Here is a 17,524-nt window from a genome sequence, read left to right as displayed (position 1 = left end):
TGATGTAAACGTGGAGTCCCATTTAGAATATGAAGATTCCTATTATGTTGGGGAGTTTTCTTCCGTCTTCTTCTTCTTTTGAACCTTGAATTTCTAATTTAGTTTTTAATACACTCCACATATCCCAGCCTTGACTGGAGTTGGTTCGGCACGAGCCTGTAAAGCTCAAAGGAGATGCTGTTGTATAAGCTTCATTATGCATGACCCTGATTTTCTGTCCCGTACACATCTCCTGGTCACAAACTGATCAAAGCAGTGCTTGTTTACTGGAGTCTAACATGACACAGGAGCAGACATGTTTTTCTATTCACCGGGATACCTTTCTATAACAGTTTGTCCATTGGCAAAGTTTATATTCCCACCAATTTACTCCATTTTGAATTGTTAGTTTGTTGCATTACACATCTTCTTTTACTAATTCATCAGTGTGTACATTGTGTTATTATGAACCCTCATTTGCATTTCATAGCTGCAGCTGAAAACAGCCAGGGTGTAATATGGTAATTATGGAGCGGGAACAGGAGAGGCAAAAACCAACACTACACCACTTTAAATTGAAATAGTAATACATTAATCCTAATTAAAATTCCTGTAAGAATAGCAAGATTTCAAAAAGGATCCTTCTTTGCCTCTCTCTTTATTTTTCTTTCTGAATTCTAAATTAGTTGCCATCCTCAGTGTCTACTTAACACTGATTTACTTCTCTAGGTTCTAAGAGAAGGTTTTTTCTTTCGTTCTTTGGCTGTACATCCCCTCTGCAAATGTTCTTTTTTTTCTTTGTTAATCTGTGGTCTTTGCATGCCAGTATGGCTTAGGCTTGCTGCTTAACCTGCGGTGAGCTTTAAGAATAAACTAGAGCGTGTCCATTCGAGTCAAAACAGCTTGAGTTTGATCTGCTTACTTAGTTTTGACAGATCCAAAATGGGTCCTTACAACCCATCGCTTTCTTTATCTCTTTCTCCCTGTCTCTCTCTGCCCCTCCTGCCCTTCCCTGTCTCTCTGCCTTTCACTCTCATAGTGGTTATGAATTCGACTACGAGTACTACAGGGATGATTTCTACAACAGGTATGTATCATTCTCACACTATTATAAGAATTTCAGATTTCACTAGGACACAAATGACCGTTCTCTACATCTTGCCCCTCTTGTATTTACTGTCACTAAGCCTGTCAAGCTTTCCATTCTCTCAAGGCACATTTGCAGTTTGTAATAATAACAGTGGTCGATTTACAGCTGAAAATGTACTCTTTTTAAACAATGGGTTCTTGATTTCAGACTGTTGTAGACAAAAGCCACTGTCAACTTTTGCTCAAAGACTCAAACAGCTGTAGACGGCTAACTAATTAAGCAAGCATTAGCTCCATGATTTATACGTTTTTGATTACCGTTGGTTGCCGCCTGACATTAAAAAGTCAGACCTTTTACACCTGACCTTTTACAAAACAACAGTCTTGTAAAATGGGTCTTAACTACTAACTTTATAGCTACTTACACATTATTGTGCCGAAAAAGAGAGTTTAAAACTTCATGTCCCAGGCAAAATAGCAACCTCACCAGTTGATGATCCATATAGACGACATGGAAAGAGCATTATTCTATTGGGTTCACCTAGTTACACCTAATATAGAGAGCTGGAGCCATGGCATAATGTCCGGGCTAATATGTGTTCCACCAGCTTCTGTAATTTAATGTAATCTCTTATTCAGTGCTCCCTTTATCAGTCTTTCTGAAAAATTGAAGGTTTTTCCTGGGTTTACTTTACATATTCTAATACAGTTTAAGATTTCATTATAGCAATTCCTATCAGAAGTTGACATTGTCGTGATTGTAATGAAGTTAAACAAAGATAAAGATTGCTTCGTGAGCACAGAAAAAACTACAGCCCCCAAAAAAAAAACCCAACTGCAAGCGTGGCAGCACACTACTTACATCAACGTAACTTGGGTTATGTCAGTATCCATAACGCTTCCAAAGCTTTCTTCTAAAGAAGTAGGAAGGTAGTAGACGGCAAAGATCACAACTAAAGGTTGAAAAAACGATCAACTTTCTAGTTGTAACCGCTGCCTCTCTACAAATGCATAAAGCGTTTGCTCCTCGCTCATGGACGCTACTCCTCTGTTGAGTCATTACAGCCCACAAACATCTAGGACTTGATGAAATGGTGTTCATCAAAAGTCGCTAAAAACACCACTACTGAACAACAATATTACCTACCATCCTTATCTAAAGATACGAAGCAGTCAAGTCACATACTGTTGACAGAGGCTTGTCTCCAGGGCTGGAATGTTGTTACTTATGACATCATTTGGCTTTAGAATGTGTTGTATCACAATAAATCTCTACTACTTCGTTGTTCAAAAGATGTTGGAGTCTCAAAAAATCACCAGGAGCTGAATGCAGTTAGAGTTTTATTGCCAGCACTAGAACCCTGAACCAAAACATACACAGACCATGTCTATGCAGAAATTATACAATGATCTCAGATAAAAGTTTTTTTTTATACTTCTAATTTTGCTGACCTCCGTGGGAAAGCGTCAACTCCCCCACAGTGAAGTCACTTTCAACCAATCATCTTTCTTTCAAAACAACCTTATCTCATTTTCTTGGCACCATTCAATATGGTGGTACAGCTTTTTCGTTCTTGTCCCTGCTGCACCTGACTTCGACTTGGTCGGGCCTTATTATGGGCACGAGTTTTTCCATTCCGTCATCGGCCTTGAAACTCAGTCCTCAGATTTTTTTCAATCAGAGTTTGGCACAGATCATTCAGCTACTGTTGGTTGCTTCAAACAGCGACCTCTACAGGTCATTTCAACTTCAATGGTGTTAAGGTGCTTTTCTTACTGCATTCTTTTCGCAATAATAATAAAAGTATGGTATATTTAGTCACATACATTGTAGTTTATATTTATCAGATCATTAATGTGCTTATTCACTCAGTTAGTGCAGAATCCCATACATCTCTTCTTTTAACATAATGACCTCAGTTTTGATTATCTTTAGCAAATAATAGTCAACAATCAAGTACCCTTTTAGCAGATACAACATTATAAGCATGTTAGAAATCAAGTGAGAAGTTGGTGAATTCTCCATTGACTTGTATAGAGACGGAAGTCCTTTTGACACCAAAACGGTCGCCCCCTGGTGGCCTTTTGATAGAATGCAGTTTTAAGTTACTTCCGCGTTGGCATCATTTCAGAGGACCGGAACTCCCCGCTTGGTTTTACTTCAGCTCCCCATTAGGACTGACTATCTCTAATAAAGCCAATAGGGTTCAATACATATATATACTCAAGTAAAATAAAGAAAAATGTAAGAATTTTGCTCTGACATAACCCTGTTAGGAGGCTTTGCTTACACACTTGTTCATATTTTTCATATTTATCATACGATATGTTTTCACGTTCAACATTGCAATGAAAGGAAGGCAAACATTACGCTACCTTGGGTATTTTGGCTCGGTTTGTTGTAGTCTAAACGTTCTCAAATCTAATAAAGAGCAGCACAAAGCTGTCAATCTTACTCTATACCCCCAGTCAATGTGATAGTGGTGAACAGGGCTTTTTTAAACAGAACCTGTAGATCCAAACTAATGTTGATGGTGAATAATGTGCTCATTGGCCGGTGACTATTATAATGTTAGTAGTCTAGTTATTCAGCCATGCTAATGTTTGAAGCTAACATCAAAGCTGATGAACGCGCTTTAATTAATTTGTTACACTTTTGCTTTTGTGATTTTGGGGTTTGGAAAGAGTTGAAAAAACACCATTATCCAACCTCTGACTACAGCCCCATACATGCCACTTTAATATATTAAGAAATGCAAAGCTTGACAGACCTGGTGTGCCTACTTATAGTATGGTTGGTAATCTATGATTGGACAGCAGCTGTTTGGGCGATGGGTTTAGCATATGGTCAACAGGTTTTCCCTCAAGATTTTGACCCTTCCTGTTTAAAAATCCATTGTTAGATTTAATTCAATAACCTTCCCCACAGAGTCACCCTCAAACAGTCATCTTGTCACAGTGGTGGAACAGATCAAGCGTGCCACTCAAACATGCTGATTAAAGAGCACTTGTTGTCTCTCTCATTTATCCACCAGTGATCATAGTGCCTGTTTGTGGAGGCATTTTCTAAATGTCAAACTTGTTGAGAGCTGTGACAGACATCTACTGTCATGGAGAATAGTCACAAACAGCACTTCATCTGACATTAACACCCTCTTCTTTTCATCCTCTTCACATTTAAGAGGATATGTGAAGTGATTATTTGCATGCATATATTGGTCTGGATAGCTCTACACAAAGAGGTTTGTGGTAGATTTTAATTGTAATGTCTGCCTTTTGCTTATGTGTGTTGATTGAAAGACAGAAAGTAAAACCATACATAGAAAATCTACTTTGAGATACAATGCTGGCAACAGATAATGGGCTTTAGATAATGGTGAATCTTTCAACTCCACTAGACAGACATTTTCTGAATGCTGAAGGCTTCCTTATAATAGACACTGACTTATAGAAAAGGTATTAGAGGTGAAGTGTAATAGTATAGGTTTTTCTTCTCTTGAGGCTTTTTGACTACCACGGCCGAGTGGCTCCCCCACCCAGAGCTGTGATCCCTCTCAAACGCTCCAGGGTGCTCGCTCCCTCCTCCCGCCGTGGGAAGACCTCCTTCCCCGTCAAAACTACCTCCTCTTCCTCCTCTTCATCCTCCAGACCTCCCACATCATCCTCCTCTGGGCTCAAACGTATGTACAATAAGGTGCTTTCTACTCTTGTCTTGTGTTTACTGTAGACTAGTCAGATTATATATATATATATTATTTTTTTTTAATGTCTTTTTTTCCCCACAGGAACACTGGCTAATTACACTAATGGCATTTTTTCTCATTTTCAAAAAAGACTGAAGGCGTAATGCAAATCTTAAAACCCTCTCTCCATAAGAAAAAAGCTGTGGCATAATTTTGCTGTGTTACTTGCACCACCACACTATAAAAAGCTATTTAATTCACTCCGGCAGCTCAGAGCACCCCACACTGATATGTACAGCAAAAACACTAAACCGCAAACACAAATATAATCCGAGCTTTCAGAGCAGCACCCATTCTGCAAACAGTGTTACTCCTGTCATCCAGGATCCATCTGGATCTCATTGGTCTTCTGATTAAGTGGTGATGCATTATAATGTACTAAATGTAATTAATGTGCGATTGGGGCCATCTCTGTGGAGCTGTGGTCAGCTGTGTTTTCCTAAACGTTGTCTATCCGTAGCATGTGTAATTGGCTACTGTGTTTGTTTCATTGTTGCCTGTCTGGGCCAGTGTTATCAGCACAAGCAGCTTGGTAAGGTTTGTCAGGAGGACCCAGTTGCAGTTGGTATTATAGAGAAGGGAAAAAAAGCCCATCTCCTATCCTCTTTTTGGACAGAGTCAATGAATTCTCTCCTCTGTCTAAGCAGTGCTGCTGTATGTTTGGGAGACTAATTTGCCCCTGCCAGTACCATAAAAAATCAGTACTGACTTTGGCATAGATAGATTGGGCAGCAAAATAAGGTTAGCTTGTCCAAACAACAGGGTGGGCAGTTTGAAACACTTGGGCTGTACGAGTAATGATTCACTTGAGGGGAGACAGAGAAAAAAGAAAAAAAACAGCCATCAAATGCATGGCTCATGAGGATGGATAGATTTGTGTTTTCCCCTTTTGACTTTCATAATCTATTTTCGTCAGTCAGTTTTTCAAAGACATGTTTGGACTTTTGGCCTATTTAAGCAAACACTGTGAATGTAGAAGGAAATATATGGAAATAAATGTTATTAAAATGTTATTGAAACCCAATGTTTCAAGCACCCAAGCAAGCTAAACCTAACACCAACATCCATTTGGCCCATAGTTTATATGAAAGTATTAATGATGCATGCAGCTTTATAATGGTTTACACAGATAGTCATAGACCTAAGTGAGACACCATCCCAAATATGGTAACAAACCTCCTTCTCGCCCTAAAATCAGGCAGCTGTCTTTTGAATAAATAATAATCTTTTTTTTATAAATTAAATACAACCTTCTTAATTTTTGCATTTCAAAGTGTTTGTGTGGTACATAACACGATAGGTTCGATGTCAGAATGTAAACTAGAGTTGTAAGCTGAAAAGAGCTTCATTGATTGAACATACCCAGAGCGTTCTAACACATCCAATAGTGTTCTCAAGCAGTGGAGATTGCTCGTTGATGAAAAGTATAGATACAGGTTTATTTTATTTTATTATAATTTATTGGTGACATTTGTATATATTGGTGCATTGCAGAAAAGCAATAAAACATGGCATCTCTAAAGTTCATATGTCCAAGCTGGTGACTTTTCAAGAACTATTTATTTCAGTATGAATTACACCAGCATCACCAGCCCCAAAACTCTTTGTCCAGTTTAATCTTCGTAGACCAGTGATTCAAGAGATCCTCACTAGCCCCAAGATAAAAAGTTCTGTGGTTCATCATAAGGGTCCTAAAATTAGATTCATTACTCATTCCCTAAATCTCTCCTTATGCTTATTAAATAACAATGTCATTTTTTTTCTCCCTTTCCCTTAAACCCGAGCTATCTAAAGATGGCATGTTGGATTAGGATGTGTATGTTTTCTTTCCGCAGCTTATGTGACTGATAGCACAAAAGGAAAAAAGGCCTGGAGGCGCCGATAAATTAGAGACTGTTCCACACTTTCTTATCATCAAAGGACAACTAGTAAGCTGCCCAGAGCGAGCTCAGATAATGTTGGAATCAGGAAGTAAGTGTGTATTTTGGGGTATATGCGAGTAGACGTGTGCATTCGTGGATTCTGGTTTGCACACATAGAAGCAGGTGATACTGAGAGGCAGATAGAGACACTTCAGTGAGTCCCACCACTGAGATATCCTTTAATATCCACAATTTTCCCTCCTTTTTTGACTCCAGGAAAGTTACTTTTCTGCTGCTCTTTTGCTTTGCAGTTGATGGCTGCTTGACAGAACAACATGAGATTAGTGTTTGTGATTTCCACACACATATTCCCTATGTGTATGCCCTTCAGTGTGGCAATATATTCCCCCTTTTCTCTGTCTTTCTCATGCACACATGAATCATTCTGCTTCTGCTTTTTAAGGAAGTTACATACTGAAAAATACCGCAGAGTATGCATCAGCTCTTACCTGGCAGTTGTTTTTCAGTATGAATTCTTCTGAAAGATTAAAATGTCCTTTTGGGAAATCTAGTTTACTGCGAGCTAATATGTCTGAAAATGTTATCATGCGCAGACATCGTCTCACACTTTAGATGTTTATGTTTTATGCAACAGTTTAGCTCATTCACAGGAGCATGCAGACATAGAAAGGACTGCAGGTCTGCATTGAGATGTGGTGTGAGTGTAAATATACATGAAATAAACTAACTTAAACATCTGAATGCAGACAAGATACCATATACAAGTACTGTTTTGATTCCATGCATGTCTGCTGCCTCTTGATTTTCCGGCTGAATCTTTACAGGAACTCGTGGGTTTGTTTACCGAGCGCCCATCCATCCTCTTTCCAGCCTTGACAGAATCTGATAGATGTCAAAGAGAATTTTATGTTTTCTTCTCCACTTGTGGTGTCTGTTTTTTCCCTCCTTTCAAAAGATGGCACATTTCAGCTGCCGAGGGTTAAGGAATAAGATTATCTTATTACTTTATGGTCCAAATTCTTTAATCTGTTCAGTTCAAGCTGCTAAAGACTACACCCTCGTTTGAGCAGCTGTGAGACGGACCAGACTGAATTAATGGTGACGTCCATCAGATAGAACTTTTTTTTTAAATATATTTTCAGCAGATGTTATTTGCATATGACATATCAAGGTTAAGACTCAAGACTTTTACAATATAAAGTTACGCTTCATCTACTCAAAACTTTATAAATGTATTGTGGAGTGAACACATAGTGTAAGACCTAAAGCAAAGCAAGAGGGGGAGAGCAATTATTCATAAGGCAGTAAACAGAAGCTGTGGGAGAGAAAATCGTGCCCCTTCTTTCTCTTGCATTGCTGTTAGTGAGGCAATGATCAGGCAAAGTTGCAGCGAATGTATGAAATTTAAAAATGCAATCGAAAATAATTGATATTAGTTCGTTTTTGTTGTTGTTTTTAAAATTCCAGCTTAGTGTTCAGAAACTAGACTGGATTAAGAGACCGAATGCTATTTTGCATCGCAGTACAATACACGCCATGTTTTATTCATATTTGATTTCAAAACAACCTTTAGCAAGGTGTATGGAAGAAAAAAAACAGACACATAAATTTAAAATAGGGAAGGAATTGTTATTGGTTTGAACTTGAACATGAAACACTTTTGATGCCAAGGAAATGCTAGTTTATGTTCTATAGATGAAGTTTGAGGTAATTTCACTGCACTGCATCGTTGAGTTACACAACAATTCAGCAGTGCTTTATTTAATGGGTCTCAAAATTTCCTGATACTTTTTCTGGAAATAACTAATTTAACACCAATGTTAGGGAAATCACAGAATGAGATACTTGTTTGAATTTAGTTTATGAAGTTTATAAGCAGTTGACAATTTTCACACTGCTGAAACCTTAATCCCTGGAAAAGCCTGATTTGTCGTTGACCTAAATTATGCTACCATTTATTTTGAATTACTAAAATGGAAGTGAACCAATAGTCTCAATTTTCCTCATAATATTTATCACAAAATTATAGTTTTTGTTTTTTTCCCCCCGGGAAACATCCTGAGAATTTACCATCACACTTTCTTTCTAAGAAAATATTAGGAAACCATGCGACTTGCAAGTATTACAAATAATTCCTCAGACTCTCGGACAACTGGATAAGCTCAAAAACGCATCGTCATCACGATAACATTAATGCTGTTTCATTTTATAATGCAAGACTATTTCCTGAAATATACAATATGCACACAGCCAGGCAGATCATCCTTCAGTGTAAGCAACCCAATGCCAAACATCTACTGGCAACTGAAAGATAACAGTAGTTTGTTCACACATTGGCACCGTCGAGCCAAACTTCAGCAGCACTGCACAGCATGGTGGACGTAAGCCATGCAGTAATCTTCAAATTGAAAGCAGCAGGTCCCCAATTTCAAATAGCTAACTTTACAGTTGGCCAGAATGAGATGTTCTTCCCTTAAGAAAGTGTGACTCAGAGTTATGATATGATAGCCAAAACTAAGAGTATTAAGAGATGACAGTATGCAGTCTGTGATGAAGCACGTGAAATGCCATCATTAAAATGAGTGTACAAATTAGAATTAGGAGAAACTAAGCCCATCTTAAAGTCGCAGTAAGTGAAGATGTGTGTTTGTCTCTTTGTGCTGCAGCAGTGAAGACGGACCAGCTTCAGACTATTAAACGGGAGCTCACTCAGATCAAGATGAAGATTGACTCTTTGCTGGGACGTCTGGAGAAGATTGAGAAGCAGCAGAGAGCCGAGTCTGGTGAGAAACACACGGCAGAATCTGAGCGAGCCGGGAAAGAAAGGGAAAAGGGCCGCTGAGGGAGGGAAATTAAGAGCACACACCGGCCATAAGTCTTAGTGACATTGCGGGAGATAAGAGCAGCAGAGCTCTCTGTCATAACAGCAGACAGGTGTCAACGCCATGCTGACTCAGTTTATATGAAAGGTCTTTATAGATGCCCTACATTACAGGACGAGTGCAGCTCACTGTGAAGGTCAATAGTCGACTTTAAGATAAAATGCATGTTCCAGTTTTCACCAAGCATGTTTGCACTGGTTTATTCCAACTCATGTGCTTTCTCTTTTAACTTCATGACAGTTGAACACCAAATAAATCGCACTAAGTCCTATTTCTCCTCCAGGCAAACTGCTGAGTGATATACTGGAAGTGAGAACAAGAGTTAATCCAGATACAGGAAACAATGACACATCCAAGATTATTTGATCACAAGGTGATAGTGGGTGTATTTAAATTGTAAAAGTCAAAATTCACAAGAGCCAGTGGTGGACCAGGTGGCAAAGCAGTTATTACTATAAACATTTTACATTTTGGATTTTCTAATTGTTTAAATGTCTTTATTGATTCACATGTTGGGTCCAGCCAATCAATTAAATGTTGCAGTATTCATTTCAGACCAAGATGTTAAGGTGTCTACAAATCAAAACTCTAAAATAAAACAACAAACTGAGTATAGTATAGTCTAAACCTATAGTTTGTTTTCTCTGCTCCAAATCAGTGGATGAATTGGTGAACTAAGTGCATTTTCCCCTTAATTTGGTTGATATTCACACAGAGAAAAATCAGAGTGGATTTAAACGCATCACTAAAAGCCACATTTAATTATTTAGATGTGACTGGGGTAGGAGCAAGAATATAAACACAGGATGATGGTTCTGAAGAAAGTACTCTGGTTCTTTGTTGCGCTAGTTCAGATTGGACCTCAGTTCATTCTCCAGCCAGCTGCCAACAACTGTTAATTTTGCTGATCCGCATCCCAGTACACCAAATCCCGGTTTAGCTCAGATTTGCATAGTATGCCTAGAAGTTGGGTTGGATCAAGGTTGGATCACATTACCACAAACAATCCACTCAGGATTTCATTCCAAATCCCCTCAAAGGGTCTTGGTGCGGTTGTTTTGGTCCACACTCGAGTATGATTGCTGTGTTTAGACCTGCCCAAACCAAGAGGAAGAATAACTACAGTTCAATTTAACCAAATTGAAAAGCACAGGTCTGAAAATGCCCTGAAGTAGCAATTTTCCTCAATTTTTTGTAAAGTTGATTTTTTTTGTAAAAAAATCCTCCCCCATGTGTCCACCTTTTCTCCAAACACAGTACCAGTCAAAAGCTGACATACACCCTCCAATTCACTTGAATGAGAAAGAGAAAAGGATTTACTTTTAATTAAAAACAAAAAAATAATGAGCTCTTACAAAGATGTCATTTGCTGACTTGAAATTTGCATGAGAGATTGCAGCATTCAGTTGAATCTCAGAAATAGTTACCATGCCAAACGCTTGTCTGGAACCACCCACACAGCAACTGTCAGCATCCATGCCATCATCTATTCATCTACAGTATTACTGCATTAGTTAAAATTAAAGTGTATTATAGAAAGATGTGGGCGTAGACAGGGTATACAAATTGCAGTCTTAGATCTCCTGATCGTCTGTTGAGGTTTAACTACACGCACAACACAACAGCTAAGTGTAACGTGCAACATGGCCTTGAGGGACTGCTAAGGGTCCAAATTCTTGGCTTTGTTTATTCACAAATTGAGAAAATAAAAAAACGCTGCCAAGTCAGCTTCTCTACTGAGAAGCTGTGTAAATTATTTCTCTCTGCCCTCCTTTCTCACTCAGAGGCTCAGAGAAAGTACGAGGACAACTGCGACTCCCTGCATGAGGAGTCCGTGTCAGAGACGGCAGAAAACTCTGGGGAGGAGGCCGGCGAGGGTGCGCTGGACGTGGAGGCGGGAGAGATGACCGATGGAGGCGAGGACGACTACGACGAGGAGGGCAGCCACCATCTGGTAAGAGAAACGGTTGACAGGGCCTGACAGGGAGGGAGAGAGCAAGACACTTTGGGAAATCTCAAGTGGGCAGACTGTCTTCGTCTTCTGAAAATTAATTTTCCAGAATTATTCATGACCACAGATCTTAGAGAGCAGGGCTTCACATGAGTGAATGGTGAGAGCGCCTGGACTGACAGTTTCTCCCTGTCGACCCCGGCTCAAACAGTGCGAGCATGGGCTCTCCGCCGGCCCACACATAGGCACAGACGCCTGCTCACACACATACACATACATACCAACCAGCCTATAATTAAAGCAGACGGTTGAAAGAACATAGGAGAGCATTTAAGAGCGGACCTGCAAAGGTTGGCGTGTATCTGATGCTGAAGTGGAGGATGAAGAATAGTACATAAGAGCTTTTCTTTTACAAGGTCACTGAAGAAATAGCACTGGTATAGAAAAGCCAACAAACAGAGGATCTGTGGAGAATATTGAGGTATTATGTTGGATCCTTTGAAATATTTATTTGGTGTATTAAAAGTCAGAAAATAAAAAGATGCCCAGAGCCCAAGGTGAATAAATAACTCAAATCACCTGTTTTTGTCCAACCAACCATCTAAAACTCAGATTTTCCATTTTAAATAATATGTAATAGAGTAAAGCAACACATTTCTCACATCAGACTCGAATCGACAAATGTCTTAAAGGTGATTTTCTTTTTCTACTTTTAATCGACTAATTGTTTCATTCCTAGTGTTGTCACATTGTCAAAATGATTCATACTGTTCAGCATTGCTGATTTGAATGATTTTTGACTAATATTAGTGGATTCAAGATTCAGTTAAGATTTTCGGGGAGTCTCCTTATGCATGGTAGTGACTAGTTTAATTCACCTACTTTGTACTACATAAAATAGACAATTGCACTCACATATTACACTTAGTTTAAGGAATAATGAGGGCTACATTTTACACCTTTTTTTTATTGATTAATCTGGATTAGTGGATTAATCCTTTGGTTTATAAAATGTCAGAAAATGGTAGATACAGTAATCTCCATCTCTTAGTCCTCAAAGTAAAGATTTTCTTTACCAGAACAGAAGACAAGGAAGAAAAAAAAAAAAGCAGCCAACCCTCACGGAGGTTTTCTTTATTTGAATGGAAGGAAAGAAGATGGTGTACAGATTGTAAAGACCACCTGAAGCAAATTTGTAATTTGTGCTATACAAAAAAAACTGATAGTTTTTCAATTACTTTTCAACATGAATTGATTAGTTAGCGACTGTATAAACGTGTAACTTAATCATAACTACATTAGTCTTAAAAAATGCATTGTAGATTAGTTATAATCGCAACAAAAAAAATCACCTAATTTTTGCGTTTTTCAATATAAAAAATGTGCTGTAAGATGAACTGCTGTCGAACTAGAAGTCTTAAAACAGCCTGGTGTCTGATTTAAGCCTTTTGTGTGTAGTTCTTTAATGAACGTAGTGTTTTTTTCTACTATTATGTCTTCTGAATATTAAAAAGTAAAGGTTAATTTAGCAATTACACAAAAAAAGATCTAACTACTGTCTTCTTTACACAGTTCTGCTCAAATGTGTCACCCTTTAACTTCATTAATTAATCTTAATAATAAATATATAATGATAGTTATATGCATGCTGGGGGCTTTAAAACACCTACAGTGCTCCTTTTTACAGTATATAGTAGTTATACATTATATCCCCAAAGTATTAATTAAACGATGCAGCCACTCTGCATTTTATTTTATCTCAGTGATATCAGAGCAGTTATCCTTGGTTTCATCTGGGTTTACCTGTGCCAAGCTTTCTCAATTACGGTATATTTGTTAGTCATTAACCAGGTGAGCATGGGTATGGCATCCGTGATGAAAGCTCTGCGTCCTCACTAATGGAAGAGATTATTTTTCAGAGACATGGTGAAAGAGATTTATGTGTTTCCTGAAGGTCACACTGATCACAGATTGTGATAATGTACTACAAAGTCTGTTCTTTAGGTTAGCATGGTTGCTCTTGTTGGGCGTATATCAGCAATGACCTTTAGAGAGGAGATTAAATACAACCTGTGTGCTCTGTTTTAAAGGCTATTGTATGCATGATTTTAACTTCCCCTCTTTGCTCTCCTTTTCAGATAGAGAACCACGTATCAGATATTGATAACTGAGATCAGGTAAGAGGATTTTCTTTTTGTGAGTGTCAATAACAGCAGTTATGTGGTTGCTCTTACGATCCTGCTAAAGGTCCTGGAGGCTCTTACAGCCAGTCCTCATTACAGGCTTTACATCCGGTCCTCATTAAAAGCTGTAACCACTGAACTGTGTCTTGAGCATTTCTAAACATTCGTTAATCATTTCCGAAGTCATTACCTCCATGGCATTTGGAAGACCAGCTCCACTGAAGGGCAGCTAATGCCGAATTTGACAGAGGGAGCAATAATGACATTCCAATGGGCCAGAACTACCCATAAACAACATTCATCTAATTGAATTGTGTGGAAGGAGGGTACCAATGGCGAGGCCTAAGGTAAAGAGTTTCCTGCCTCTCGCCTCTCGGGGGTTGTGTAATGATGCAGCCACATCATCAGTTGGCTCAGCACTGGCTGGCTCAACAGTGGGGGGGTGCTAAGCTGTGGTTTTTGGTTGTACCCTATTGATGTAACACTGAGTTCAGCTGTGTTAAAGTTTGCTTTTCCTTTGCTAATGAAAAAGGAAATCTCAAAAAGTGGCTTTGTTTATTTGAGACTGTATTAACTTTGACACCTGATTTTAGTTTGACAAGAATGCAGGCGGGGAGTTCCAGTCCTCTGAAATGATGCGAACGCGGAAGTAACTTAAAACTGCATTCTACCAAAAGGCCACCAGGGGGCGACCGTTTTGGTGTCAAAAGGACTTCCGTGTCTATACAAGTCAATGGAGAATTCACCAACTTCTCACTTGATTTCTAACCTCAGTAAACGTTTTCAAAATGTGTTTATGGTCTCAATCGCTAGTTTAAAGCCTTCTTCAATGCAGTATGATGTTCATTTGTGAAATTTTGGCCTCCCTGATTTTATATTTGACGATAAAGCAGGGTATGCATTAGGGCGTGGCTACGTCATGATTGACAGGTTGATTGGTTCACAGGTTCAGGAGGGCGCCTCTTGCTCCTCCTGATGCCCATATAAGTAGAATCCGTGTTTGTTTTTTACCCGGCATGCACCGGAAATTTTCAAGATGGCGCTGCCCAGATCTGAAACCATTCGCTTCCAAGCAGCAGTCCACAAACCATGTGGATGTTACGTCCATTTTATATACAGTCTATGCAAGAATGTGAATTACTTTTACATTGTAGTCATTTGATTATTGTTAGTGTTAAATCGGGTAAGTCGACAAAAACAAGAACATCAAAATTCAATGCCTATTTCACTAACCTTGCACTAGCTATGGACTCAATGAAGAACATACAACTAGGACTACTACTGACCAAAACTAGACTAAAATGTCTTAAAAGATTACTTTGACATTTCGGAAAATACAGTCATTCACTTTCTTGCCGAGAGTTAGATTAGAAGACTCATGTATGAATATACTGAATGACGCTTTAGCAAGCAGGTGCTTAGCTTAGCTTAGCTGTGTCTAACGACTGGAAACAGGTGGAAAAAGCTAGCATGCTTCTGTCCAAACCTTAACAAAGAAAACCACATTAACTTATCTCGTTTCTTTAATATGTGCAAAAAGTCAATTTTCTCATGTCTCAAAATAAGAAAATAAGCATATTTCCCAAAATTTCAAACCTTTTTTTTTAATGACAAGAAGTGAAAATCCTTTAGCATACACCAGTAGCCTATGAACGCAAAAGATAACCAACTGAAAGTAGTGTTAGCATTACATCCACATTCACAGCCTTTCAGTGTTACGTTAGCATTAGCTTAAGTTTTTATAAATGTTCTCAAAAAGTATGCTGGTCTTCATGTTTTACATTGTTTGTCTTTAAAACGTCTTGCCCAATTTTCAGAAATATTGTAGTTATGAATAATAAATCTACAACTTTTTTTTTTCCTTCTACAAACCGATAACATTACCTATAAAATTATTATACCTGCTGTCATTGTTTTCTTTTCAAGAATTGAGCATATTGTTAATTAGCTTTTGTTATGGGAAAATGTTTATTAATATTTTCTTGGCAAGAGTTTTCACTTCTGAATACTGCTGTAAAGTTTATTTATGTACATGAATACATTTTCTCTGCCAACACCACACCTTTTTTCTCCCTTCATCTTTATCTCCTTACTGAGGCGTTTGGTGTCCCAGTTCTCCCAGCATATAATAAAAACCACACGCACCATTTTCACTTCAGCTTTCCATTTCCTTTCCATATGTCTGCCCTTTTAAAATTCTGGTAGTGGCCATTTCACAAAACCTCCTCAGAGCACATACATTTAAAAACCTGAAAATCCCACTCAAGGTTGTGGAGAATATATGAATGTTTTGCTTGCAGGCCTTCCAAGGATAGAAAATCAGAGTGGCAAGAACCTCAATAAGTCATGTCCAAAAGGATTAGAGAGGCAGTTCAGGCTACCAGCAAAATATTTCTGCTTTTTCCAAGATATTTCTGAGGCCATTCAAAATGGACAAGCTCTAAACTCTGCTTAATCCTCATCAGATTTACAGCATTATAAATAGCCATCATGTTTTAAGGAGGAGACACAGTCCTATAATGTGTTTTTCATCAGCTTTCTCCTTTATCTCGCCAGGGTGAGGAAGCAGACACCCCCAGTCCGTGGTATTAGAATTCATCATCACCTTCAAGAGACAGAAAATGATCTCTGAGGGGATCAAGACAACCATTCTGGACTGTAAGTTGTGTTCAAGAGATGCTGACTCACATTTAGATGCCCAACTGTGCAGCACAAGCCGAATGCGATGTGCTCTCTAAAGAAAATGTATTCAACACCCATTTTAATGCATTGACTTTACCTCATGGATATTTTGTGGAACTTATATTTCATTGCAAGAGTCTGACAGTATAATGTGCTAATCTTGTTCCTGAGAGAGGCAGAAAAATAAACGACAAGTGAAGGAAATGAAGGTTTTTTTCTGATTTATATATTGAATTACATTGAATGAAGGGAATATGACTTTGTTGATCTATTGTTACTGCTTTTATGAAATGTGTTTGCACTGTAATTTCACAAACTGTTTTCCACTGAATTTCTGTTTTTGCTCAAAATAAACGACCATCAGAACAATCTGCAACCGCAGTACAACATTCAGAAAATGAGTGAAACATGGTTTCCGTCTGGTTTCGGATTTAACTAAGCCAATAGCTGTGAGGATAACTTTATCCAGCTTTATCCATTTATCACACAAATGCCCTGTGGGGCTGTTCCATCATATATTCCAACTCCTGCCAAGTTTCAGAAGCAGAAAGGGCTTCCTGTGTTTGTGAGCCAACACTGGCACAGGCCTCCTGCCAGGGAGCAGTGCCCTAATGTCTCAGTGCTCTACTCCCTGCTCAGCCTGTGCATCCCAACATGGACCGCTACTGTTCAGGAGCCAATGCCCTTTCTCCTTCTCCTTTGCTATCTCCCTGTGAATTCTGCATTGATTTCATCTGATGTAGGCAAAGGAGTGAGGCGAAGCTTCTGGAAACAGTCGAAATTGTATTATTTTAAATCAAACGTCACATTTTTAGATTATCGTGTGTGATCTGTGACTACTCCAATAAGACAAAATGGCTTTTGTTGCCTTAATACAAACTAAATCTCAAAGCGGCGTTAGAAAAAAAGTGTCACATTCCTCTTTAATGACAGTCAATATTGAAGTGAAATACGAACTGCATACAGATTAAAATAAACTTGCCAACACTGGATCTTTGGTGCAGTTTCTTAACATTATTTTTCACGATTTCTGCCAGTGGACGTTCACATTTATCAGGTACGTTGCTGCCACGTGGAGCTGCTAACATGCAAAAGTTTAAAATGCAGCTTGAGCTTCAGCTGAGCAATTATA

The 17,524-nt window shown here is 38.6% G+C and overlaps 1 protein-coding gene across 2 annotated transcripts in view; it reads left to right on the top strand.

The window, feature by feature from the left end:
• The window catches only part of LOC134002202 (RNA-binding Raly-like protein), a 60,720-nt gene extending 43,825 nt beyond the window's left edge, over positions 1–16,895 (top strand). For both annotated transcript variants that reach the window (XM_062441502.1, XM_062441503.1), the window contains exons 3-8: positions 1,019–1,066; positions 4,570–4,748; positions 9,361–9,477; positions 11,361–11,530; positions 13,666–13,704; positions 16,267–16,895. In XM_062441502.1, coding sequence (XP_062297486.1) covers positions 1,019–1,066; positions 4,570–4,748; positions 9,361–9,477; positions 11,361–11,530; positions 13,666–13,698 — 547 coding nt within the window. In that variant the 3' untranslated portion in view covers positions 13,699–13,704; positions 16,267–16,895. The remainder of the gene's footprint in view (positions 1–1,018; positions 1,067–4,569; positions 4,749–9,360; positions 9,478–11,360; positions 11,531–13,665; positions 13,705–16,266) is intronic.
• The last annotated feature ends 629 nt before the right edge of the window (positions 16,896–17,524 follow it).

Source organism: Scomber scombrus, chromosome 20 (assembly GCF_963691925.1).
Source record: "Scomber scombrus chromosome 20, fScoSco1.1, whole genome shotgun sequence".
Lineage (NCBI taxonomy): Eukaryota > Metazoa > Chordata > Actinopteri > Scombriformes > Scombridae > Scomber > Scomber scombrus.
The sequence above is the reverse complement of the archived record's forward strand: the minus strand, read 5'-3'. Positions and strand labels throughout refer to the sequence as shown.